Raw genomic sequence first — 27997 nt, forward strand, 5'->3', positions numbered from 1 at the left:
AAGTGACGAGTTCAGTTTTGGACATGTTGTGTTTGAGGTGCCTGCTGTGTGAACGTGTCCAGGAGACTGCAGGATATACAGAACTGGACACGGCAGAAGGCTTACCGATGCAGGTTTGATGGCATTAAGCTAGCAAGGAAATAGGCGGCTTACAAGCTAGAACGGGGAGGTATGGGTGCAAAGCAATATAGGTTTAAAATTATAATTTAGTACATTTGAAAGTGAAAAAAAGTTGTTAAGTATATTGATTTATTTAAGTAATCTCCACCCCCAACGTGGGGCTCTAACTCACAACCCCGAGATCAAGAGTTGCATGTTCCTCCGACTAAGCAGGGCCAGGTGCCCCCAAAAAACAGTTTTACTTTTTTTAAAGTTTACTTATTTATTTTTGAAAGACAGAGAGAGAGAACATGTGCACAAGCAGGGGAGGGGCAGAGAGAGAGAATCCCAAGCAGGCTCTGGGCCTATAGGAAAGATAGCACTGCAATTAAAAATTGGTTCACTTCCCCAGACTTTGCTTTAGGTATGCCCCCCTTGGGCAATAAGTCCACTGATTTATCATTTTAACTGTCCAGGGAGAGTATATACCAAATCTCCACATACTGTCAACTGAATAATTCACATGGTTTCAAGTTTCACCAGGCATCCACATATAATCTACCACAAGAGGGCATCACACTGAAATTGTCTTATTTTAATCTAACTTTTAAAGAGATGTAAAATTTACTCAAATTATTGACAAGGAACACTTAATTATCACTAACAATAATATTTAAAGTTTTGTATTTGACTTGGGGCACCTGGGGGCCCGAAAGCGGGCTCGAACTCGCAAACTGTGAGATCACGACCAGAGCTGAAACAAAAGTTGGGTGCTTAACCAACTGAGCCACCCAGGTGTCCAGAATTTTATTACTTTTTTTTTTTTCATAATTACTCCTATCTTAGAGGTTTTTTTAATGTTTATTTCTGAGAGAGAGAGAGAGAGGGCATGTGCGAGTGCACGTGAGCAGGCGCAGGCATGAGCAGGGGAGGGGCAAAGAGGGGAGACGGACAGAGGATCTGAGGTGGCCTCTGGGCTGACAGCAGCAAGCCGGATGCAGGGGCTCAAACTCAGGAACTGTGAGATCATGACCCGAGCTCAAGTGAGACGCTCAACTGAGTGAACCACCCAGGTGCGTGCCCCTTATTACTTTTTTAAAGGAGGAAGATTCTAAGAACAAAAGAGCTCTTAGAAAATAAAAATACGATAGTAAGAAAAAATCTAAATAGTAGGGCTGAAAGACTAAGATAGGGAAATCTTCCAGAAAAACTGAACAACACACATATATACTCACTCCCTCCCTCCCTCCCACCCCAAAGAAGAAAAAAGACAAAGAGGAAAACTGGAGGAAAAAGGTAAGAAAATCAGAAGACCAAAACAGGAAGACCAGTGTTCAACAAAATAATAGCACAAGATAAATACAACAGGGAAAAGGAGAGGAGGAAGTTCTCAAGACAAGTTCTCAACTGAAGGACTCAACTGCCAGATTTGAAAGTGCCCACCAAACACCCGGCGGATAAAAAAAGGACTCATACGAGGCCATATCACTCTAAAACCGCAAAACGCTACAAGCAAAGAGAAGATTCTAAGCTTCCAGGTAAGTCCCGACAGGTCACATACAAAGAATCAACGAACAGATTCAGATTTCTCAACAGCAACACTGCAAGACGACGACTGCCCAGAACTGAGGACCTGTTTACTCTGTACCATCTTCGTAAGTGAAGGGGGGGCCTGGCTGGGACGCTTCCCTCTACCTGGCGAGGCCTGCCCAGGCGCTGAGGAAGTTCCTGCTTATCTTCTCCAAGCCCTGCTCGATGTTCCTTTCAGCCCACCACTGGTTTTATAAGATCTGACCTAATTCTGAGAGCTGCAAGAAGGCTGTGAAGACTTCAGAAGCTGAAAATACAAAGCAGCCCACTCCCTCCGATCGTATTTCTACAAGACGTCAAAACCAAGTCCATACTCCGACCCTGCCCGACACGTGACCGAGGTAAATGCTCTGCTTTCCCAGACGGTCTCCTGTGCTTCCCCCTGACCTGCCTGGAAGAGCCTCTTGAAAACCCTCAGAAAAACAGAAGTCAGGCTGCGACCACGAGTCTGGAGAGCTTCTCTCCTCCTCCTGGGAGACAATGATGACAAAACCGATCTTTCCTCAGACGGCTGGTTTGTTCTTGCCAGTCCATTTTACGTACGGATGCAGCGAAACCGAAACGAGAGGAAAATCCTAACACCAAAATAAGGGTGGAGATCGCCTCACGATAGGCTGCAGGGATGCAGGGAATAAAGTCAGGGAAGGGCCCCCCGTGGCATCTGCCTTGTAACAGTCTATCTCCCATCCCAGGCAATTAATACCCTGGGTGTGTAATTTGCACGTTTTCGTACACTTTTCTTTCCCTACAACTTAAAAAGCTGTTTTAAGGTACGTATTCCTTCAAGTCAGAAACTACTTAACTACGTAACTCGTTATTCGATCACAAAGGTTTATATTCCATCAGCGGCCGAGCTCGGTTTTCTCAGTCAGGAAGGAAACTGGCTCGATTTTAAACACACACAAAAATTAAGACCGTCACACTTACATTATGAGTCTCCGGTTTAGGAACCAGTATTTCCTTCGACTTCGGTCATATCCAATAGGTTCGTGTCGAATGTACGGTTTGTTTTTTTGGATTTCGGCGACACAGTCGGTCACACCAGGCACCTTATGCGCTACGCAGACTTCACACTGCCACTCGTCCTCCGGCACCTCCTCGAGAGGCGGCTTCACACATTCCAAATGGTACACAGCCGAACACGTCTCGCAGCAAAGCAAATCCCCAAGTTTGTGGCAAACCCGACAGTGATCGTCATACTGGATCACCCCTTCAGACATCAACTCCTCCCGCGCGATATTTGTGGTAAGAAACTGATCGACTAAGAACTGCAGAACCTTGATCTTGTTCTCTACTGGTCCATAGGGATAGTCCTCTGCTTCTTGGTAAGGAAGAACGTGATGGTACTCCTTATCGCTCTCACAGTACACCCGCAGCACCTCCGGCCACGTCATCCCGTCGATGAAATAGAGCGTGGAGTTAACGCTGTCTTTCAGATCAGCAGGCCCAAAGGTAGTATTGGAAGTGTCCTCTTCGCGCAAAACCGCTTTCAAGAGCACGACGTGCATTTCCGCCATAAGCGTGCACTGCTCCTGACTCACCAGAGCCGCGCAGAAGTCCTCAAAGCGAAAAGGAGACAACCTTAGAACGGTGCCAAAGTTCCGCAGTACCTCATAAATGGCAATGACATTCATTATATGCTCATTAGGCACCATTAAATCCTCAGAGGACTTGGGAAATTCAAGGGGCGGGATGTCTTTTTCTTCCAATATCGGAGAACGAGGCCGATGTACTCTCGGTTTTCGCCTACCTGCAAATAAAGAAATGGCATCATTACAAATCAATCCGTCATTTCTGCAAACTACGGTTCTCTAGCTTTTCCCTGTCTGGACATACACCTCAAAAAACAGATAAGCACACTCCGATTTGTCTAATAACTGTCAAGTTAAAACAGGATCAAGAAGCAATGATTCAGCTCTAGTTTTTAAGTCAAAAAACATCCGAACTCAAAGTTTTCCCATTATATCACAAACTAGAAGTAAAAAAAAACACACAAATTTAATCGTAATCACCTCTCAATTATCTAGAGGGGGTAAGTGGTTTCCAGGTAACTATGGTCAAAAGTAACAGTGCACTCGTGAAAGATCTGTAAAGAACATAAATGAGAAAAAAACATCCCCATGTGAGGTAACAGGCACAAGAGAGCTCACACTGTGTCAGCTGTGATACAGAAACGGCTCTCGACAAACAGGAAGTTCTCTGGTATAGCACCCCTTCTCCTCTGCCAGAAATGCTTCCTGAGAGCCACGCATCGGAGAGTTCCACAGTGCAACACAAAGTTAGGGCCGAGACAGAAAGGCAGAAGAAAGGAAGAAGTAAAAAGAGAAGAAAAAAGGGAGGCTCACCTAGGAAACAGACACAGATTGTATGCATTTTTTAGCAGTGGGTTAAGCAACTATAGGTACCTGTTATGAGATGTGATGTCCAGGAATATATATGTATATATATAAATGTATCAATATACAGCGCATTTGAGAGCTTAGTTTGTACCAAGCATATAGGAGCTCATCTAATTTTCTGAATGAATCTATGAGGGATTTTAATAAGCCCTACTGTATAGTAAGAAAACTTGTTGAGGGGCACCTGGGAGGCTCTGTCGGTTGAGGGTCCGACTCTTCATCGAGGCTCAGGTCATGATCCCAGGGTCGTGAGATCGAGCCCCACATTGGGCTCCAAGCTGAGCATGAAGCCTACTTAAAATATTCTCTCTCTCTCTCTCTCTCTTTCCCTGTCCCTCCCTCCCTCCACCCCTCCTCCCTGCTTGCACTTGGTCTAAAAATAAATTTTAAAAAGAAAACTTGTTGAAACAAGTGTCTCCTAAACAGCTGTGCCTATATTATTTTTTTTATTATTACTTCCAATGATGTTTACAGAATAGGAAAAGTATTTTTAAATATCAGAAACAATTTTAACAAGATAAGTTAACCTTAATTCACTGCTGTACAATTAGCTTCTATCAACCATGATTTGGGGCTACTGGTAACCTCTGAACTGCCTGCCCCCTCCCCCATTCCAGAGACCTCCTCACTTTGAGCTTAGTCTCATAACTAAAAGGGTGTAGGGTGTCAGGAGAAAAAAGCATGCTAAAGAATATAAAAGGTGAAGATATTTTAATTTATCCAATGCACACCCAATATTCATTCATTGAAAAGATTTTCCAAATAAAAATGTATCCATTACTTTCTGCAGAAAAAAAGCCCAAAGGATCACCCTGGGCCAGACACTGTTGGTGAGCCTACATCTCGGCAAACTTCACGAAAGGGGTACCATCTACACAGATGCACTTTTCACAGATTCGATTAAATCCCAGAATCACCGTGATAATAAGCACCATGATGGGTAACCCAGCCCATTTTAGTGCCTCCTGGAAATTATCTGGGCTTCGTCTGTATAAATATAAATGAGAGAGAGGAGTAAAAGGGAAGGCTGAACCTAGAGGGATTCCCTCAAATGAGAGAAGAAACAACAAGTCCGCAAGCGAGACAAAACTGCTTACAGACCCGGTCTCTGCATTCCCTCAGCTGTTTATGCAAGACACTGTCAAAGAGCATCCAAGTAAAGAATTCCAGAAGGAAGGCTGGAAAGCAGTTCTGGGACCAGAATGTAGAGTCTTTAGGAGTCTGTAGAGTACTTTATTCTGGCAGTGATGAGGGTTACCAGGTTTTTTAAGCAGGGCAGGGACAAGGGTACACTGTTCCAGAAAGACTTCTCTGGCTTCACTGAACAGAAGGAACAGGACAAGGAGGAAGAGACCAGAGACAGGGCATGTTCTGCAATGAAGCAGAAGATAAAGACCTGGATTCAGAGTCTGGCTGTGAGAATAACAACAAAAAGATGGATCCAAGTGACTTATGGAGAAAGAAACCAACTGGTGTGGAATATACCACCACCTTGAGATTTAACTCTGTATTTACCATTACGTTCAAAAGCTTATTCTAATCTCCCCAGGCTCTTCTGAATTCATGTAGCCTTCTGTGAACCATGTTACCTCATATTATATTACCTTTTCATGGTATCTACTCCATCTCCCCAGCTGAACACCCAACTCTTTTTTTTTTCCTTTAAGTTTATTTATTTTTGAGAGAGGGAGAGTAAGAGTGCACAGGCCGGGGAGGGGCAGAGAGAGAAAGGAAGACAACAATCCGAAACAGGCTCTTGGCTCGGAGCCGTCAGCACAGAGTCCGACGTGGGGCTCAAACCCACCAACCGTGAGATGACCTAAATCGATGTTGGGCGCTTAACCTACCGAGCCGCCCAGAATTTGGCATATTTCTTCCATTAGCAGTATTTTCCCAGCATCATTCCCTTTTGAGAATTTCCCTTCCCCACGCCGTGATTGTGATGGGGCCCCAGTCACAGTATGGCATGGAGATATGACCCAGGGCAGGCCAGCAAGACTCTCCTTGGGATTTTATATTCAGATGAGAAGTGCTCTGAAGCCCCTTCTCTCCATGAATGAGGCCAGAGCTGTCCATGGCTAAGTCATCTCTACTTCCCTCATGGAAGAAGGGAGTAAAGATGATGGACAAAAGCAGAAGCGACACGTAAGTACTAACAATTCTTGAGTCCTTGGTGGAACCTATCCTTAGGATTTCCCAGTTACGGAAACCAAAACCATTTCCCTCGTGCGTAAGTGAACATGTTTGTCTTCGGTCACTTGCAAACGAGAATACTTAAAAAAAGTATCTGACACTGTATATACAGCAGGCTTTTTATAATGAGAAACACAATAAATTACTGAAGACTATCAATGAAAGCAGTTAATGTTAAAAAAAAACAAACTGCTGATAAGAATCTATTTTAAAGCGGTAACAGAAGTATTATCTAAATTAATTTAATGTCTAATTTTAAAGCATCAGCTTTCATACATTCTGAAAGACTTTGGATAACCATTGCATAGATCTGAATTTTAACGGATTATATAACTTCATATTATTAATCAGCTAAAGTTGGGGCACCTGGGTGGCTCCGTCGGTTAATGTCCAACCCTTGATTTCAGCTCAGGTCATGATACCAGGGTTGTGGGATGAAGCCCCACATCGGGTTCCCGGCTGAGTGTGGAGGCTGAGTGTGGAGGCTGCTCGAGGTTCTCTCTCCCTCTGCCCCTCCCCCAGGCTTGCCTTCCCTCTCTCCCTCCCTCCCCACTCCTTCCTTTCTCTCTCAAACTTAAAAAGATTCTCTGCCCCTCCCCCACTCTCTCTCTCTAAAAAAAAAAAAAAAAAAAAAAAAAAGCTAAAGTCTGTTCATTTTCTGTTGGTTTTAGAAATAAAAGGAAAAAAGGCAAAAAAAAAAAAAAAAAAAAGGCCCATAAGTTCTATATTCTATACATCTAGTTGGAAACCACAAAAGAGCTTCTATTCAAATCATGACTATAGTCATGTACATAGTAAACAGGGTGAGCACTTTTGAAAGTTAACATTAAATATAGGTCAGTTTCCTCTGAAGCATTATTGGGAAAGTATAAATTATTTCAAATTTTAAAAGGCAATTTGGCAAAATCTATCTGAATGCATAACCCTTTGACCCAGCAATTCAACCTCCCAGAATCTATCCTACAGATATACACATATGCATTTAAGTAAGTACAAAAAAATCGAACGCAAGGGTTTATGAAAGTTCAAGTTTTGGGGGCGCCTGGGTGGCTCAGTAAGTTAAGCGACTGACTCTTGATTTTGGCTCCGGTTGTGACCACTGGGTCGTGGGATCTAAACCTGTACTGGGCTCTGCCCTGACAGTGTGGAGTTTGCTTGGGATTCTCTCCCTCTCTCTCTCTTTCTGCTCCTCTGCCATTCACATTCTTTCTCTCTCAAAATAAATAAACTTAAAAAAAAATTTTTTTAAGTTGAAGTTTTGTGGGTTTTGTTTTAGCCTGAATATACATCAATACCTAAATGAATTATGAATTATGATACACTTACACAATAGCAGTTGGAAAGAATAAAGTAAAATTCATATATGCTGAAATGAAAAAGACTTTTTTTTAAATTTATTTTGAGACAGAGAGAGAATGAGTGGGGGACAGAGAGAGACAACGAGAAAGAGAGAATCCCAAGCAGGTTCCACACCATCAACACAGAGCCCGACACAGGGCTCAATCCTACAAACTGAGATCACAATCTGAGCCAAAATCAAATTGGACACTTAACCGACTGAGCCACCCAGGCGCCCCAAGAATCCTTAATATTTTTTAAGTTAATTAATTAATTTATTTATTTGAGAGAAAGAGAGAGAGAGCTCACACATGGGGGAGAGGGGGAGGGAGGGAAGGGGGAGAGGGAGAGGGAGAGGGAGAGGGAGAGGGAGAGGGAGAGGGAGAGGGAGAGAGAGAGAGAGAGAGAGAAGAGAATCCTAAGCAGACTCCACACCCAGTGCAGAGCCCAATGTGGAGCTTGATCCCAAGACGCTGGGATTGTGACCTGAGCTGAAATCAAGAGTCAGATACTCAACCAACTGAGCTACCCAGGTGCCCCAAGAATCTTTTTAAAGTACTTGTTTCTAGGATTTCAAGCTGTACTACAAAGCTGTAATCATCAAGACAGTATGGTACTGGCACAAAAACAGACACTCAGATCAATGGAACAGAACAGAGAACCCAGAAATGGACCCACAAATGTACGGCCAACTGATCTCTGACAAAGCAGGAAAGAAGGTCCAATGGAATAAAGACAGTCTCTTCAGGAAGTGGTGCTGGGAAAACTGGCCAACATGCAGAAGAATGAACCTGAACCACTTTCTTACACCATACACAAAAATAAACTCAAAACGGATGAAAGACCTAAATGTAAGACGGGAAGCCATCAGAATCCTCAAGGAGAAAGCAGGCAAAAACCTCTTTGATCTTGGCCACAGCAACTTCTTACTCAACATGTCTCCGGAGGCAAGGGAAACAAAGCAAAAATGAACTATTGGGACCTCATCAAAATAAAAAGCTTCTGCACAGCGATGGAAACACTCTGTAAAACTAAAAGGCAACCGACAGAATGGGAGAAGATATTTGCACACAATGTATCAGATAAAGGGTTAGTATCCAAAATCTATAAAGAATTTATCAAACTCAACACCCGAAAAACAAATAATCCAGTGAAGAAATGGGCAAAAGACATGAATAGACACTCCTCCAAAGAAGACATCCAGATGGCCAACTGACACATGAAAAAATGCTCAACATCACTCATCATCAGGGAGATATAAATCAAAGCCACACTGAGATACCACCTCACACCTGTCAGAATGGCTAACATTAACATGTCAGGCAACAACATGTTGGCGAGGATGCAGAGAAAGAGGATCTCTTTAGCACTGTTGGTGGGAATGCAAGCTGGTGCAGCCACTCTGGAAAACAGCATGGAGGTTCCTCAAAAAACTAAAAACAGAACTACCCTACGACCCAGCAATTGCACTACTAGGCATTTATCCACGGGATACAGGTGTGCTGTTTCAAAGGGACACACGCACCCCAATGTTCATAGCAGCACTATCAAAATAGCCAAAGTACGGAAAGAGCCCAAATGTCCATTGATGGATGAATGGATAAAGAAGGTGTGGTATATATATACAATGGAGTATTACTCGGCAATCAAAAAGAATGAAATCTTGCCATTTGCACTATGTGGATGGAACTGGAGGGTATTATGCTAAGTGAAATTAGTCAGAGAAAGACAAATATCGTATGACTTCACTCATATGAGGATTTTAAAAGACAAAACAGATGAACATAAGGGAAGGGAAACAAAACTAATATAAAACAGAGAGGGGAACAAAACATAAGAGATGCATAAATATGGAGAACAAACAGAGGGTTACCGGGGGGAGGGTGGGATGGGCTAAATGGGTAAGGGGCATTAAGAAATCTACTCCTGAAATCACTGTTGCATTATATGCTAACTAATTTGGATGTAAATTTTAAAAAAATTAAATTAAAAAAAAATTAAAAATAGAACTACTCTACGACCCAGCAATCACACTACTAGGTATTTATCCAAGGGATACAGGTATGCTATTTTGAAGGGGCACATGCACCCCAATGTTTACAGCAGCACTATCAACAATAGCCAAAGTATGGGAAGAACCCAAATGTCCATTGATGGATGAATGGGCAAAGAAGATGTGGTATATATATACAATGGAGTATTACTCAGCAATCAAAAAGAATGAAATCTTGCCATTTGCAACTACAAATGGACAGAACTAGAGGGTATTATGCTAAGTGAAATTAGTCAGAGAAAGACAAATATCATATGACTTTACTCATACGAGGATTTTTAGAAACAGAGCAGATGAAGGGAAGCAAAAAGAATATAAAAACAGGGAGGGGGATGAAACATAAGAGACTCTTGGGGCACCTGGGTGGCTCAGTCGGTTAAGCATCCGACTTCGGCTCAGGTCACGATCTCATGGTTTGTGGTTCGAGCCCCACATCAGGCTCTGTGCTGAGAGCTCGGAGCCTGGAGCCTGCTTCGGATTCTGTGTCTCCTCTCTCTGCCCCTCCCCTGCTCATGCTCTGTCTCTGTCTCTCAATAGTACATAAACGTTAAAAAAAAAAATAAAAAAATTAAAAAAGGAAACATAAGAGACTCTTAAATATGGAGAACAAACAGAGGATTACTGGAGGGGTTGTGGGAGGGGGATGGGCTAAATGGGCAAGGGCCATTAAGGAATGTACCCCTGAAATCACTGTTGTACTGTATGCTAACTAACTTGGATGTAAATTAAAAACATAAAATTAAATAAATAAATAAAGTTCTTGTTTCTGAGAGGGAGAACTGGGGGGGCAGGGGGGAAAAACTAATTTTTTTTTACTTTTTTATATTTTTTAATATCACATGTGTATATTTTTATTATGGTAATTTAAAAGAAAAATGTTAAACAGGTATCTGTGCACACATATGAAACATTAATATTCAAATCAGCAAAATGACACTGGTACTAATGGCTTACTGATGGTACTGTAGGAACACAAGTATAGGATCACTATGCCAAATTCAAAGATTCAGGTTTATAGAACTGAGCGCAGATTAGAATGCACAAAGAGAAAGCTCAAAATTAAGCCACGTAAGCCCCTCGACTGTCAATCATTAGCATTAGCAAATCATTTCAACGCTTCATTAAAATGTATCTATCATATGCCACCAAGGATTACACTCATTACCATTTTCAACGCTATTCTAATATCTAGCAGATATATTAAATTTTCCTGTATTAAAAAAGACGGGGGGCGGGGGCGGGATTGACATCTGCCTCACTAGTTATCAGGACAAAGCAAACAAGACCACAGTGAAATACTGTGTCATACCCATCAATGGACACAGACTTAAAAATCCAACTAAGTAAAATCTGGGGGAGAAGGCCGTACGATGGAAACAGCAATCCACCATCAGTAAGCACCACACACGGGCACCCCCAGTTCTGAGAGTAGCTCGGTGCCGGTTAAGGTGGTGCACACAACCCTCAGAGAACAGCCTGCAAACTCTACGTTCGCGGCCCAAAGTAAAAAATAACATTTTACATCTCAATCCAGCACACAACACCAAAACAAAAGTCCTACGAAACGCTACTCTTAACCGTATGTCTTACAACCTCTTCTCTTCTGTCCTAACTCGGTCTATTCTGTCAACTTTCAAAACATGCTGGTTGCAGCCCACAGTTTGAAAATCACTTCTCTAGGGAAACCTTCCTTGTGCATATGCAGAGTATTCAATTTGTTTAAAAGAGCAAATAAGTAGCGAATCAAACTAGAAACGACCAAAATGTTCACCAATAAGGGAAAGATTAAATTGTGGAACATACACTTGATAGGATTCCAGAGAGCAGTCTTGAGTAATTTAGGGCTACATATGTCAGCACGTATCAATCTTAAAAACAAAACACCATGGGACAAAAATGCTACAAAAGGATAAACAATTTGAAACCATGCAGAACTGTTTTATCTGTTGCTTATGGGAAAATACACACGTACATACATAAACGTACATAAAGTAGTAAATAACCATAATAATGTAATCTTCTTGGGCCGCCTAGGTGGCTCAGTTGGTTAAGCATCAGACTTCGGCTCAGGTCACGATCTCACGGTTCATGGCTTTGAGCCCCTGTCAGGCTCTGTGCTGACAGCTCAGAGCCTGGAGCCTGCTTCAGATTCTGTGTCTCCCCCTCTCTCTTCCCCTTCCCCGCTCACACTCTGTATCTCTCAAGAATAAATAATAAAACATTTAGGGGCGCCTGGGTGGCTCAGTCGGTTAGGCGTCCGACTTCGGCTCAGGTCACGATCTCACAGCTCGTAAGTTCGAGCCCCTTGTAGGGCTCTGTGCTGACAGCTGGGAGCCTGGAGCCTGCTTTGGATTCTGTGTCTCCCTCTCTCTCTGCCCCTCCCCCACTTGTGCTCAGGCTCTGTCTCTCAAAAATGAACAAATGTAAAACAAAAAAAAAATTTTTTTAAACATTTTTAAAAAAAGAATGCCTTCTTAAAGGCAGGGAGTTTTGTCTGTTGTTGCCATGAATAGTGGCTAGCACATAGTAAGGTACATAATAAATATTTATTGAAACACTGTGTAGTTTTTAAGTGCTAGCCCACACAATTGCACAAATGTCAGAAATGTGCTTTTACTCCTCACTATGTAAGTAAACAGAGGACTACAACTGGAAACCCTGGAACAGTGGTCTGCAAACTTTGTACAACAGAATCACCTGGAGAGCTGACTCTGGTTAAAAGAGTTGGATTTAACGGTTCTAGAATAGAGTCTCAGAATGTGCATTTCTAGTAATTCCCAGGTGCCGCTAACTGTGCTGGTCTGAGGCCCACAAGTTAAGAACCACTGCCCTACAACTCAGAAAGGCTATCCCTCTGAGATCAGACAATCAACAATACACATCAGATTAAATGCACTAATTTCAAAGAGTACCTTCAAACCATGCTACTCAAAATGCGACTGGCATCATCGAAGATGCCTGCAAGAAATTCAGCAGCTCAGGTCCCGCTCCAGAAGGGTCTCCTACAGAAGGATTTGCAGTTTCTCTAAATCTTCAGGCGATTCACATGCTCATTAAAGTTTGAGAAGCTGCCATGAAGCAGCCGTCGTAAAACTGGAGATGCAGCAAAGTCACATAGTAAGCTGTTAGAAGTCGAGTGTCAACATGCATCCCAAATTTACTGAACCCCAGGTTAGGCTCAGTAATCTGTATTTTTATCTTTCTCCCCAGATAACTCCATTGTGCAGCGAAGTTTGAAAACTACTGCTTTCCAGAAACCGGATATCTCCCCTCTCAAACAGAACGTAAGGCTTTTGTGGAAACTCAGGCAAGAAAACTAAGGGGTCGTCTCAGGAGGCAAGACTGGAAGAAAGAGGACTGATTTACAAGACAGCTGAAGCCTAATCAAAGACTACAAAGTCTACAAAAAAGAAAATGCCAAGGATGGAAAGTGGTCTGCATGAATTCTGGGGGGAAAAAGAGAACCAAAGAGGAAGAATTTGTCAATGAATTTCCAGCATAGTCTAGGTTAAGGGAGAGAATTTCGTGCCTGAAAAACAAAGATTCTGGCCCATCTGAAATGTTACTACTTTAACAGAAGAAATGTGTTACTATGTATAGATACTTAAAAAAAAAAAAAAATGACCAGACTTGCAAAACTTTCCACTCTTTTATATTTCACAATAAAAGTCTAACTGAACCTGATAGGGTGTTGTAGGGATGCTCTTTTTTTGAACGCTTTGGAAGAACTGGTCAACAGTTCTCACCAAGTGTTAACTTTTGGTCGGGGGCCCTTTTCTACATATCTGGGTTTTTAAAATATGCACTGTGGGCACAATCTGCACTTGTTTGGTTAATTTCTTGCTCTTTTTTTTAAAGATGTTATTTTTTTAATGTTTATTTATTTGAGAGAGAGAGAATGAGAGAGAGAGAGAATGTGTGCGTAAGTGGGAAAGTCAGAGAGAGCGAGACAGAATCCCAACCAGGCTGAGCACAGAGCCCGACGCGGGGCCCGAACCCACGAACCGTGAGATCATGACCTGAGCCAAAACCAAGAGTCTGATGCTAACCAACTGAGACACCCAGGAGCCCCCAAGATTTTATTTTTAAGCAATCGTTACACTCAACATGGGGCTTGAACTTACAACCCTGAGATCACGAGACACACACACACACTCCAACTAAGCCAGAGAGGCACCCCTAATTTTTTAATTAAAGGGGGGAAAAAAAACCCTTCTCTTTACACTTTAAACAGAAAATGCCTTAATTTGCTAAAGTTGTGAGAAATCCCAGACCTTTTTCAAGGCCCTGATCAAATGTCACCTCTTCTGTTCTCTCCTGTGCCTCTGAGAACAGTGCTTCCCTGGCACTTCGTACAGCTCTCCATTACAGTTTTGAGTACATTTATACTACACGCAATCACTCATGTGCCCCCAGCTCATTTGTTGACTTTTTTAGAGCACAAATCATGTCTTGCTTACTGCAGTAACTAAGAAGTGGTTGTTCAGTGACACCCAGAAGCAACACTACTTACACAAGGTGGAGGTCCAGTGGCGAAGTCATGCCAGGATTAAAACCCTGATGCCACTATAGATTTTTCAAAATTTGGCTTATAAGTTTTTACTGAATTAATTCTATCTAGAAAATTGTCTGGAAGTGTTCAGACTTCTAGACCCCGTAACTCTCTATATAATTTGTGTTTCTAGAGGGAAAAAATGTAATATTGTCTCCCTATTTCTCATCAGTATCTGAGAGAAAAATAGTATTGGTATAGGGGGGTGAAGAAAGATCATTTTCATCAGAATACTCTAGATCTAATAAAATTTAATTACTTAATCTACTGTTACACAAACTATGGATGGCATAACAAAATATCACCTATGATACCTTTACTAGTCATTTTTTAAAAATTATGAAAATGATTTGTCATAAGTAAAAAGTATTCCTCCTTTCATCTTTCCCATTCTGGCTCAGTCCATAGAGCATGCAACTCTCCATCTCGAAGTCATCAGTTCAAACAAGCCCCACGCTGGGCATAGAGCATACTTTAAAAAGGGTGTTGGGGGGCGCCTGGGTGGCTCAGTCGGTTGAGCGCCGACTTCGGCTCAGGTCATGATCTCGCGGTCCGTGGGTTCGAGCCCCGCGTTGGGCCCCTGTGCTGACAGCTCAGAGCCCGGAGCCTGTTTCAGATTCTGTGTCTCCCTCTCTCTGACCCTCCCCCATTCATGCTCTGTCTCTCTGTCTCAAAAATAAATAAACGTTAAAAAAAAAAAAAAATTAAAAAAATTAAATAAAATAAAAAGCGTGTTGGGGGGGATGCTGGGGGGCACCTGGGTGGCTCTGTAAGTTAAGCATCAGACTTCTGCTCAGGTCACGATCTCACAGTTCGTGAGTTCGAGCCCTACGTGGGGCTCTCTGCTGTTAACACGGAGCCTGCTTCGGATCCTCTGTCCACCCCCCTCTCTCTGCCCCTCCTCCGCTTATTCTTGCACTCTCTCTCTCAAAAAATAAATTTAAAAACTTAAAAAAAAAAAAAGTGTGGTGGGGAGAAGGGAGGCACCTGAATGGTTGAGTGGGTGGAGCATGTGACTCTTGATCTCAGGGCTGTAAGTTCAAGCCCCACATTGGGCACAGAGATTACTTAATAATAATAATAATAATAATAAAATATTAAAGAAAACGGTACAGAAAATTTGTTCTAAAGTTCCTTACTTTTAATTATTTCAATTACTTGTTTTAATTTTTTCAATATATATAGCTAACAGGAAGTATGTTACAGCCTGAATACAGAATAAGATTAAATAAAAAATATCAACTGTAAAAACTGACAAAACTTGTAGTTTTGAAAACATCAACTGAAACAAAACCATCAACTGAAAAAAATGAAAAAACGTCAACTGAAAGAAAACATCAACGGAAAAAAAAAAAAAAACTAGAAAACATCAACTGATACCTGGGATACAAATTACTATAACAATTCACCTATTTTTACCTCGCCTTTCTGAAAACATCTAACACCTCTGGGCACATCATTCTTCAACTTCCTGCTGCCACATACAATTCAGTTTCCTTGACCAATTGTTCTTCTGTCATACATTGCTTTTCCATGTGGGCTGTCCCCAAAACGTAGTCCTCACCACATTCTCTGGCTTTCCCTCAATTATCAGTGGACTCGATTATCACCAAAATACCAATGACTTCTAAATGGATTTCTCTACCCAGACCTCTCTTCTAAACCCCAGATACATTATTTCTAACTGCCTATTCGCTATTTTCAACAGGATGTCCCAGGTAAACTTCTGTGGTAGGAAATGAAAACGAAATGAAGTTATAAAAGTTTAATTCAAAACAAAACTTTAAAACCCCTAAATGGAACAGATATTTTATAATGATAAAGGATGCAGTCCACAATGAAGATATAAAAATCATAAACCTCCATAAAACATAAATGTGGGGCACCTGGTTGGCTCAGTCAGTTAACCGTCCAACTCTTGCTTTCAGCTCAGGTCATGATCTCACAGTTTATGAGTTCGAGTCCTGTGTCAGGCTCAGCGTGGAGCCTGCTTGGGATTCTCTCTCTCTCTCTCTCTCTCTCTCTCTCTCTCTCACTCTCTCACTCTCACTCTCACTCTCACTCTGTCCCTACCCCGTCTGCATGTGCATTCACATGCATGATCTCTCTGTCTCAAAATAAATAAATAAACTTTAAAATAATAAAATTAAAAATCTGAAAAAAAGTTGCTGCATGAATAAACCAAATAAATTGGCATCAAACTGTACAAAGCAAAAATGTAAGAAATCTAAGAAGAAATGGACAGAAACAGAATTACAGCAGACTTAAGACACTTCTTTCTGTCCTTAACATATCTAGTAGACTGAATCAATAGTTCCATGGAATGCTGGTTACAAATTCAAATGTGTACAAAGAGGAAGTACAAGGAAAGTAAGAGGACAGAGGTATCTACAGGGTCCATTTAAACTGGAATTAACTTGGATGCCTGGGTGGCTCTGTCGGTTAAGCATCCAACTTGTTTGACTCTTGATTTCGGCTCAGGTCGTGATCTCAGTTTGTGGGACAGAGCCCCAAACTGGGCTCTGTGCTGACAGTGGAGAGAGCCTGCTTGGGATTCTCTGTCTCCCTCTCTCTCTGCCCCTCATGCTCACTCTCTCTTTCTCTTGCTCTCAAAAATAAATAAATAAAAATTAAAAATTAAAAGAATGCTAATAAAGTATAAAACCTGGGTGAAGGAATGTTTGTTAGAAAATTAGTTACTAATCACCAAAACTAAATCAAAACTAAGAAAACAAACCAGTAATGATGAGAAATTATATGATCGTCTCAAAAGAAGCTAGGAAAATATTTCGGAAAATACAATAGCTACATCTGATTTAACAAAAAAAAAAAAAAAAAACATAAAGCAAACAAAAATAGGTGAATATACTCACCACAATTAAAGATCTCAAACCACCAGCCAGCATAGCAATTAACAGTAATATATTGGCATCAGTCCATTAAATATGAAAAGCACAAAGATGCCCAGCATGACAACACTGTTTTGGAAGTAGTAGGCAATACAATTTGAAAAAGAAGAAAAGGAGACATAAACATAAGAAAAGATTGGGGGTTTTAGGATTTTTTTTTTTTTAATATTTTTCACTTCATGAGTCCACAGCGGAAAATTCAAAAGTGGGAAATTCATTTAAATATATCACAACTCATTAGCTAATCCTCAGTTTCTTGTACAGCAATCATCCACCATTTCTTGTATAGATTTAAATTGCATTTAAGCTAATAACTGCAACACTAACAAAAGCCTTGTAGGGGCGCCTGGGTGGCTCAGTCGGTTAGGCGCCTGACTTCAGCTCAGGTCATGATCTCGCAGCTTGTGAGTTCGAGCCCCGCATCAGGCTCTGGGCTGACGGCTCAGAGCCTGGAACCTGCTTCAGATTCTGTGTCTCCCCCTCTATCTGCCCCGTCCCTGCTCATGCTCTGTGTCTCTCTGTCTCTCGATAGTAAATAAATGTTAAAAAAAAAATTTTTTTTAAGCCTTGTAATGTACAGTATAGATAAAATAACATGAGTTTACAGTATTAGAATGTTCACTTACCAATATTATCATCATTTCTTTTTGTCAGTCTTGTAAATTTCTACTTAATGTTTGTATACCTTGCATTTTCCATATTTCATTTCAAAATTATCACTAAGAAACTAATAATTCAGGGGCACCTGGGTGGCTCAGTCGGTTGAGCGACCGACTTCAGCTCAGGTCATGATCTCACGGTTCATGGGTTCAAGCCCCACATCGGGCTCTGTGCTGACAGCTCAGAGCCTGGAGCCTGCTTCTGGTTCTGTGTCTCCCTCTCTCACTGCCTCTCCCCCACTCATGCTCTGTCTGTCTCTGTCTCAGAAATAAATAAACATTAAAAAAAAATTTTAAAAAAAGAAACTAATAATTCATATGGATGTGTGTGTGTGTGTGTGTGTGTGTGTGTGTGTAACTAATTACTATGTAAATGTACTAGAATTTGAAACGCATTGATTGATGTAATTTGATCTGTGTCAAAGATGCTGTAAAAAATAGGATCATTCCTCATTTCTCCCTCTCAATATTTTTATTTTATTTATTTTTTTCTAAATTTATATCCAAGGTAGTTAGCATATAGTGCAACAATGATTTCAGGGGTAGATTCCTTAATGCCCCTTACCCATTTAGCCCTTCCCCCCTCCCACAACCCTTCCAGTAACCCTCTGTTTGTTCTCCATATTTGAGAGTCTCCTATATTTCATCCCCCTCCCTGTTTTTACATTCTTTTTGCTTCCCTTCCCTTGTATTCATCTGTTCTGTGTCTTAAAGTCCTCATATGAGGAAGTCATTTGATATCTGTCTTTCTCTGACTGATTAATTTCGCTTAGCATAATACCCTCTAGTTCCATCCACGTAGTTGCAAATGACAAGATTTCATTCTCTTTGATTGCCGAGTAATACTCCATTGTATATATACACCACATCTTCTTTACCCATTCATCCATCGATGGACATTTGGGCTCTTTCCATACTTTGGCTATTTTAATAGTGCTGCTACAAACACTGGGGTGCATGTGTCCCTTCAAAACAGCATACCTGTATTCCTTGGATAACAGATGCTTAACCCAGTAGTGCAATTGCTGGGTCATAGGGTAGTTCTATTTTTAATCTTTTGAGGAACCTCCATACTGTTTTCCAGAGTGGCTGCACCAGTCTGCATTCCCACCAGCAGTGCTAAAGAGATCCTCTTTCTCTGCATTCTCGCCAACATCTTTTGTTGCCTGAGCTGTTAATGTTAGCCATCTGACAGGTGTGAGGTGGTTATCTCGTTATGGTTTTGATTATTTCTCTGATGATGAGTGGTGTTGAGCATTTTTTTGGATTACTTGTGTTTTGGGTGTTGAGTTTGATACGTTCTTTATAGATTTTGGCTATTATGTTGTTTGCAAATATCTTCCCCCATTCCGTCGGTTGCCTTTTAGTTTTTGCTGATTGTTCCTTCGCTGTGCAGAAGCTTATTTTGATGAGGTCCCAATAGTTCATTTTTGCTTTGTTTCCCTTGCCTCCGGAGACATGTTGAGTAAGAAGTTGCTGTGGCCAAGATCAAAGAGGTTTTTGCCTGCTTTCTCCTCAAGGATTCTGATGGCTTCCTGTCTTACATTTAGGTCTTTCATCCATTTTGAGTTTATTTTTGTATATGGTGTAAGAAAGTGGTCCAGGTTCATTTTTCTGCCTGTTGCTGGCCAGTTTTCCCAGCACCACTTCCTGAAGAGACTGTCTTTATTCCATTGGACATTCTTTCCTGCTTTGTCAAAGATTAGTTGGCCATATGTCTGTGGGTCCATTTCTAGATTCTCTATTATGTTCCACTGATCTGAGGGTCTGTTTTTGTGCCATTTAAGATTTTTTTAAGCTTATTTACTATGTGAGAGAGAGTGAATAGGGGAGGGGCAGAGAGAAAGGGGGGGGGGGAGAGAGAGAGAGAGAGAGAGAAAGAGAGAAAGAGAGAAAGAGAGAAAGAGAGAGAGAGAGAGAGAGAGAGAGAGAGAGAATCCCAAGCAGCCTCCTCGCTGCCAGCACAGAGCCCAACACAGGGCTAAAACTCACAAGATCATGACCTGGACCAAAACCAAGAGTCAGCTACTTAACTGAATGAGCCACCCAGGTGTCCCCATAAGAAAATATTTGTGCATATGATTCATATTTGCAGATGATACAATTTCATTTCTAGAAAATCCACCTCAATCAACAAATAAGCTACTAGATACAAAAAAGAACAGGTGAGTAAATACAAAGTTTACTTCTAAAATACATGGGCTCTCCACTAGATGCTCCATGAGAGCAGAATATTTTTTTTAAGTTAATTAATTTTGAGAGAAGAGCGTATGCGCATTCATCAGAGGCTTAACCTACTGAGCCACTCAGGTGCCCTGAGAGCAGAGATTTTTGTAGACAATTTTATTTAGATATAGTAAGATCCTATTGTATAAGTAAAAAGAACTACAAAGCCAATTATAGATATAACGATACGTATGTTTCTACACATGTGACTATTCATCATATACATACAAAGACGGTTACCAAAGGAGAGCAACCAAAATATTAATGTAATCTTCTGACTTTTAAATTTTTTTGTTTCTTTCCTGATAAATGGGAAAAACAAAAGTAAAATTCTTACTAGACTTTCAGAAGTGTTATTTTAAAAATTCAAAACTTTCTTCCAATTTTAATGATCCAAATCACAGATTAATGAACATCAAGAGCTCAAAAGAGGGTTGGCTAACCATGACCGGCCACAGTCTTATTTTTTTTTAAATAAAGTTTTATGCGAACACAGCCATGCTTACTTGTTTACTTACGGTCTATGGCTGCTTTTGTGCTACCATAGCAGAGTTAACTAGTCGCAAGAGGGTCTGGCTCACAAAACATAAATATTTACTATCTGACAATTTATTTATTTATTTATTTTTAACGTTTATTTATTTTTGAGACAGAGAGAGACAGAGCATGAACGGGGGAGGGTCAGCGAGACAGGGAGACACAGGATCTGAAGCAGGCTCCAGGCTCTGAGCTGTCAGCACAGAGCCCGACGCAGGGCTCGAACCCAAGGACCGTGAGATCATGACCTGAGCCAAAGTCGGACACTTAACCGACCAAGCCACCCAGGCGCCCCCTATCTGACAATTTAAAAGACAAAGTTTGACAATCCCCTGCCAATTAGATCATGTAGTCCAGCCAATAGTTTACAGATGAGTAAACTGAGGCCCACAGAGGAATGACTTTTCTAAGGTCAAACTCAAGCTAAGAAGCAATAAAGAACTCCATTCCAGCCTAGCCAGAAACTTCTCAGAACAAACATCTGCCCCCTCCCCCAGTCTGGAAGCTAAACCTCAGGCTCTCAAACCACACATATATTTACCAGCAAATGATGAGGCCTAATCCATATCCAAGACCACCTACTAAAGGTCTCAGTATAGTTGGCTAGATTCTAGAAAGAAGTTAATTTAAAAACCACATGGCGGGGGGGGGGGGCTCATTCAGTTGAGCATCTGACTCCTGATTTCAGCTCAGGTCATGATCTCACGGTTCGTGAGTTTGAACCCCAACAAGGGCTCTGTGCTGACAGCACGGAGCCTGCTTGGGATTCTCTCTCTTCCCTCTTTCTCTACCCCTCTCCTGCTTGCATGCGTATGTGTGTGTGCTCGTGCTCTCTCTCTCTCAAAAATAAATAAACTTTAAAAATATATAAACAAGGGGCGCCTGGGTGGCTCAGTCGGTTAAGCAGCTGACTTCGGCTCAGGTCATGATCTCGCGGTCCGTGAGTTCGAGCCCCGCGACGGGCTCTGTGCTGACAGCTCAGAGCCTGGAGCCTGTTTCGGATTCTGTGTCTCCCCCTCTCTCTGACCCTCCCCCGTTCATGCTCTGTCTCTCTCTGTCCCCAAAATAAATAAACATTAAAAAAAAAAATTTTTTTTTTTAAAAATATATAAACAAAATAAATAAAATAAAAACCACATAAGCCTAGGGATGTGTACTGTATAGCATGACTACAGTTTTAACAATATTGTATCATATACTTGAAAGTTGCTAACAGAATAGAGCATAAAAGTTCTCATCACAAGAAAAAAAAAGTATAACCATGTAGTGATAGATGTTAGCTAAACTTACTAAGGTAATCATTTTGCATAACGTGTATGTATTAAATCATTATGTTGTATACCTAAAACTAATACAATATATGTCAATTGTATCTCAAGTAAAAATAATTAATTTAAAACTGTAAGTATACATTAGGGAAGGTTTAAAAACAACCAGGTGATGGGAGCATAACCTAGTTCAGCCTATTAAATATCACCCAATAATCCCACTCTTAGGAATCTACTCTATAAGGGCGGCTGGGTAGCTCAGTTGGTTAAGCATCCGACTTCGGCTCAGGTCATGATATCACGGTTCGTGAGTTTGAGCCCCGCATCGGGCTCTGTGCTGACAGCTCAGAGCCTCGAGCCTGCTTTGGATTCTGTGTCTCCCTTTCTCTCTGCCTCTCCCCCGCTCGTGCTGTCTCTCTCTCAAAAACAAATGTTAAAAAAATTTTTTTTAATAAATAAATATCACTCAACAATCCCACTCTTAGGAATCTACCCTATAGAAACACTCAGTATCTAAGTAACTACAGATACATCTCTAGCACATTTAGGACAGCACATTTCAATAGGGCTAAATGTTTTTTTCTTTTTTTTCTTCTTTTCTTTTCTTTTCTTCCTAAGTAAGCTCTACACCCAACGTGGGCTTGAACTCACCACCCCAAGATCAAGAGTCACATGCTCTACCAACTCAGCTAGCCAGGCATCCCTCAATATGGCTAGTTTTTTAAGGCAAATAAATATTAACAGCAAATGTAGTTACGTACTAACAAATTTTAAAAAGGCCATTTCAAGTCTTTAACTTACATACTTGAACCCTGTAGGCATTTGAGGTTGTAACCTCTGCCATAAACAATCTCCACTGTTAGGTTTTTCCTGAGACTCAGGGAAGATTCACAACTTAAACTACTTAGGCAATTAAGGACAATACATCTGTAAGGAGATAATCTTCTAAGTTTACAGCAGAAATCAAAGGCATTTCACCTGGATCATTTTGGACCAAAAAGTTCAAATATGTATCTGAAATTACAGTAAAACTGCTTTCTAAATTTTTTATTATTTGCATAGCACTTTGTTTAAAATTTTTTTTAATGTTTATTCATTTTTTTGAGGGGGTGAGGGGCATAGACCAAGAGAGACACAGAATCTGAAACAGACTCTAGGGTCTGAGTTGTCAGCACAGAGCCTGACGCAGGGCTTGAACCCACGAACTGTGAGATTATCACCTGAGCCAAAGTCGGACACTTACCCACCTGAGCCACCCAGGTGCCCACATAGCACTTTAAAAGCAGAATATGGTCATGAGTCGGAGAATAATATGGTCATGAGTCGGGATAATTTACTGAATAAGGCTTCAAGGAGTATGTGAAAATTATTTCAATGTCTAGAAGAACAGGGGAAAATGCTTTGATAGGAGATGCTAAAATTTTACTACCTATTTTAAATGTCGGGACTATTTCCTTAGACAAGTCTTGATATCGCTGTGCGAGCATTAGAAGGAAAAAGGACCAGAAGAGAAATTCCACACAGATTAATATGTGCATTTCTGAAATACTTTTTAAGTTCCATAAATAGAATATACTATAAACAGACAGATCTCAAAAGGAGGCAATGTTAAGATACTGAACTCTAGCAGGAAGCCATGACAGGAAAATATAGAAATTGAACCTAATGAACACTGCCATTTGGTATGAATTTCTCTTGGCCAAGCAGTCTCCCAAGTATGTGAATTCTAGAAAACATCGGTGAGTAGAAGGGTCTAATAAGCATTCAGTTTCTTAGCAAACCTCAGGAGGTTTCACAGTTGCAATTTAACATCAATTAAGTAACAAAAGAATCCTACTCAAAAAAAAAAAAAAAAAAAAAAAGTGATGTGTTTTCCTTGAAAACTATTAAATAATTTGGCCAGAGTTTCCGGAGATGTTTTATACAGCAGAATGAACACCCTGGAACACACCAGTACCTCACAAGTCAGTTCATACACCAACTGTTAAACTTTTACAACACTGCAACACTCTAAATTATCAAATTAAATTTCCCAACCCAAACCTCTAAATTGTAATCCTTCTTTCCCTTCCGTCCCACATCTATGACTCTTAGCTTAATTTTATCAGGATTGTGGCAGATTTTCGAAAACTAAGTATTAACTGATTGCCTCTTCCCCCTACCACCAAGAACAACAAATGCAGTCATTTCAAAGATGATCCCAAGTCTGACTGCAGAAATACCAATTACATATACAAATAGTGCTGGGCTGACGGTCTCAATAAAGGAGGACCAGGGCCAAACTATTGGAGCTACCCAGGCCATGCAGGATTCAGAGCAAATAACAGGCTAGAGGAAAAAATATGTTAGGTAAATGAGCAGAGTCTAGCAGAAGCTAACTACAACAGTGTAGTCAGTCAAAGAGAACTTTCTGCAATAGTATTAAAAGATCCAAATGTTTTATATCTCTGTGCAATATGGGAACCACTAGCCACATATGGCTACTGGGTACTTGAAATGTAGCTAATGCCACTGAAGAACTGAAGTTTGAATTTTATTTAATTTAAATTTAAATAGGCACACGTGGGGGCACCTGGCTGGCTCGGTTGTAGAGCATGAGACCCTTGATCTCGTGATTGTAAATTTGAGCCCCCCCCATGTTGAGTATAGAGATTACTAAAAAAAAAAAAAAAAAATCTTAAAAATAAATTTTTGGGGGATGCCTGGGTGGCTCAGTTGGTTGATCAACGGACTTTGGCTCAGGTCATGATCTCACGGTTTGTGAGTTTCGAGCCCCACGTCGGGCGCTGTGCTGACAGCTCAGAGTCTGGAGCCTGCTCTGAGTCTCCCTCTCTCTTCTGTGTCTCCTTCTCTCTCTGCCCCTCCCCCACTCATGCTCTGTCTCTGGCTCAAAAATAAATAAACATTAAAAAAACATTTTAAATAAATAAATAAAAATAATTTTTTCAATAAAGAAATAAATAAATAGCCACATGTGGCTAGTGGTTGCCATAATGGACAACACAGAACTAAGAGTGAAAAGAATCCAGAGACTTTCTTGAACTCACACACTCAGCTGAACAATTACCTCTGCTGCCCATTCATACTGGAGACTGAACCAGGCACTAAGGGGAGGGAGATGAATGAGACCCCGCCCTAACGTAGGTTCTCGTGAAGGAGACAACCATAACTGACAGTCCATTTCAGTAAAATATCTTAAGAAATAAAGATACAATGATAAAGGGGTCAAGTAATCTAGAGGATAAAATAATCTCTCCTAAAAGTGTACTTAATAACAGAGCCTAAAAATACTGAGACTAATAGAACTCCAAGGAGAAACAGGCAAATCCTAACAACAGTTGGGGATTTCAACACCCCTCTCTTAGTAATCCGTAAAACAAGTAGATGAAAACCTAGCAAGGATACAGACCTTAATAGCACTGCAACCAACTTGGCCTAACATTTATGGACCACTCCACCCAAGAGCAAAACACACCTTCTTTCCAAGTACACTTGGAACATTCACCTAGAGAGACAGTATTTGGGGGCACAAAATAAGCCTCTAAAAATGTTTTGCAAAATTAAAGGCATACAAAGTATATTCTCTGAACATAACAGAATTAAAAATCAGTAACAAAAAGACACCTAGAAAATCCCCAAACGTTTGGAAACTAAACAACATGTAAGTGTACAAGGTTCTACAGGCTAGAAGAAAGGTAAAAGAACTTAGCCCTACCTGGGGAAAAGAGAATAGTGACCAGAGAAGGCACGCTGGACAAGGTGATGGCTGGGTGGCTAGGAGTTAATCATCACAGCACTATAAAACGAGAAGGTGTGTGAGAAGAACGACAAAGAATTCCGTATTACCTGATGATCAAATTCAAGGTGAAGAGAAAGGAGTTGTGAATCAAGAGAAGTAAGGTTTAGAAGTCAATTCATCCTTGACCCCTTTCCTTCTTTCGCCACACCCCACCTAGCCAATTCATCACTAAAATGAGTCATTCTAAACCTTAGAATATTTTTTTGGCTTATTTTTCTTCACTCCTACTGATACCAACCTAGTACACGATGTGTCAAGTGGTTTACTTCAACAGCCGAATTGCCTTCATCCATTCATATCCCACTCCAATTCATTCTCCATTCTACAGCCAGAGAGACTTCTTTAAAAGCACAGATCTGGGGGCGCATGGCTGGCTGCGTCGGTGGAACAGGCAACTTTTGATCTTGGAGTTGTGAGCTCGGGCCCCAGGTGAGTGTAGAGATTATTTTTTAAAAAGAAATCAATAAGGGGCGCCTGGGTGGCGCAGTCGGTTAAGCGTCCAACTTCAGCCAGGTCACGATCTCACGGTCTGTGAGTTCGAGCCCCGCGTCAGGCTCTGGGCTGATGGCTCGGAGCCTGGAGCCTGTTTCCGATTCTGTGTCTCCCTCTCTCTCTGCTCCTCCCCCGTTCATGCTCTGTCTTTCTCTGTCCCAAAAATAAATAAAAAACGTTGAAAAAAAAAAATTAAAAAAAAAAAATCAATAAAACCTGGGTGTCTGGGTGGCTCAGTCAGTTAAGCATCCAACTTCTGCTCAGGTCATGATCTCACGGTTCTTGAGTTCGAGCCCCACATTGGGTTCTGCACTGACAGTGAGGAGCCTCCTTGGGATTCTGTCTCCCTCTTTCTCCCTCTGCCCCTCCCCTGCTTGCTCTCCATCTCTCTTTCTCAAAAATAAATAAACATTAAAAAATAATAAAAATAAATAAAACCTTAAAAAATAAATTAAAACACAAATCTAATCACATTACTTCTGGAACACAGCAGGCACTTAATAGTTTGTTTTTTTTAATTGAACAAATCAATGAAGCAACAGAAGATGAAGTTGGGACATAAATGAAATGAAAGCAGGTCAGGCAGGCAAGCTGGTTCCTTCAAGGAGCCAAGTGATGGATGAAGAGGGCCTGATTTAGGGAACCATTAGCATGAATGGACAGAAGAGTTAAAAGATATGTGAACTGAATAGGACCTGATGACAATCCTGCACAATGAGGGTGAGGCGTAGGGAGGAGTTTTAGTTACTTCCTCACTTCTGACTTGGGCAATTCAGTGGGCAGTGCCGTTATTTGCCGAACAAGGAAATGGGACGTTGGGAGTGGTCACTAAAGAATGAATTCTATTTGGAACACATCCAATGTGATGTGTCTATAGAAGATCTAAGTGGAGGGGTGCAAGAAGTATTCACCCATTAATGAGTTAAAACACAGGAAAGAAATCATGACTACAAATAGATTTTGACATCAGAGGCCACGAAAGTATTAAATTTTATTAGCAAAGAAATGCAAATTCAAACAAGAGAGCTTTTAACCCATAGAATGCAAAGATGCTTTATAAATAACCAGTGCTGGCAAAATGACAGCTGGTGAAATATATATTTGTATACGGCCGATGAAAATATATTTACTGTATTTATAATATAATGGTATATCATGATACATACAGATTATAACATGCATAGTATATATTACATATATGTATTTTACATACTATTTATAATATATTAATAATACATAGTGAAGCCTTAAAAAAAATCAGGGATGTGAACCAAGATCTATCTAAAAGAATAGCCACTAAAGGCAACCATAGCCAGGAACCAGAGTACAGCTTAACTATTTTGACAAAGCCTTAGGATGGAATCTTATGTAGTTATTAAAAGTCATATTCTATCAGTCTTCTCCTATTACAAACATCCTATATGGGGCACTTCAGTGGCTCGGTTGTTAAAGCGTCCAACTCTTTTTTTTTTTTTTTTTTTTTTAACGCTTATTTATTTTTGAGACAGAGAGAGACAGAGCATGAATGGGGGAGGGGCAGAGAGAGAGGGAGACACAGGATCGGAAGCAGGCTCCAGGCTCTGAGCCATCAGCCCAGAGCCCGACGCAGGGCTCGAACTCACGGACCGCGAGATCGTGACCTGAGCTGAAGTCGGACGCTTAACCGACTGAGCCACCCAGGCGCCCCTAAAGCGTCCAACTCTTGATTTCAGGTCATGATCTCACGGGGTTCATGAGTTCAAGCCTCGAGTCAGGCTCTGTGCTGACGACACAGAGCCAGCTTGGGATCTTCTCTCTCCCCCTCTCTCTGCTCTTTCCCTGTTGGTGCACATGTGTTCTTTCTCAAAATAAATAAACTTTTAAAAAATGCTATACATAATTAC

At 41.0% G+C, this 27997-nt stretch overlaps 1 protein-coding gene across 15 annotated transcripts in view; it reads right to left on the reverse strand.

The window, feature by feature from the left end:
• Positions 1 to 27997, reverse strand: part of BPTF (bromodomain PHD finger transcription factor) — a 149689-nt gene that overhangs the window by 106743 nt on the left and 14949 nt on the right. For all 15 annotated transcript variants that reach the window (XM_060645640.3, XM_060645645.3, XM_060645639.3 and 12 more), the window contains exon 2: positions 2617 to 3439. In XM_060645640.3, the coding sequence (XP_060501623.3) occupies positions 2617 to 3439 (823 nt within the window). The remainder of the gene's footprint in view (positions 1 to 2616; positions 3440 to 27997) is intronic.

Source organism: Panthera onca, chromosome E1, assembly GCF_046562875.1.
Source record: "Panthera onca isolate mPanOnc1 chromosome E1, mPanOnc1 haplotype 2, whole genome shotgun sequence".
NCBI lineage: Eukaryota > Metazoa > Chordata > Mammalia > Carnivora > Felidae > Panthera > Panthera onca.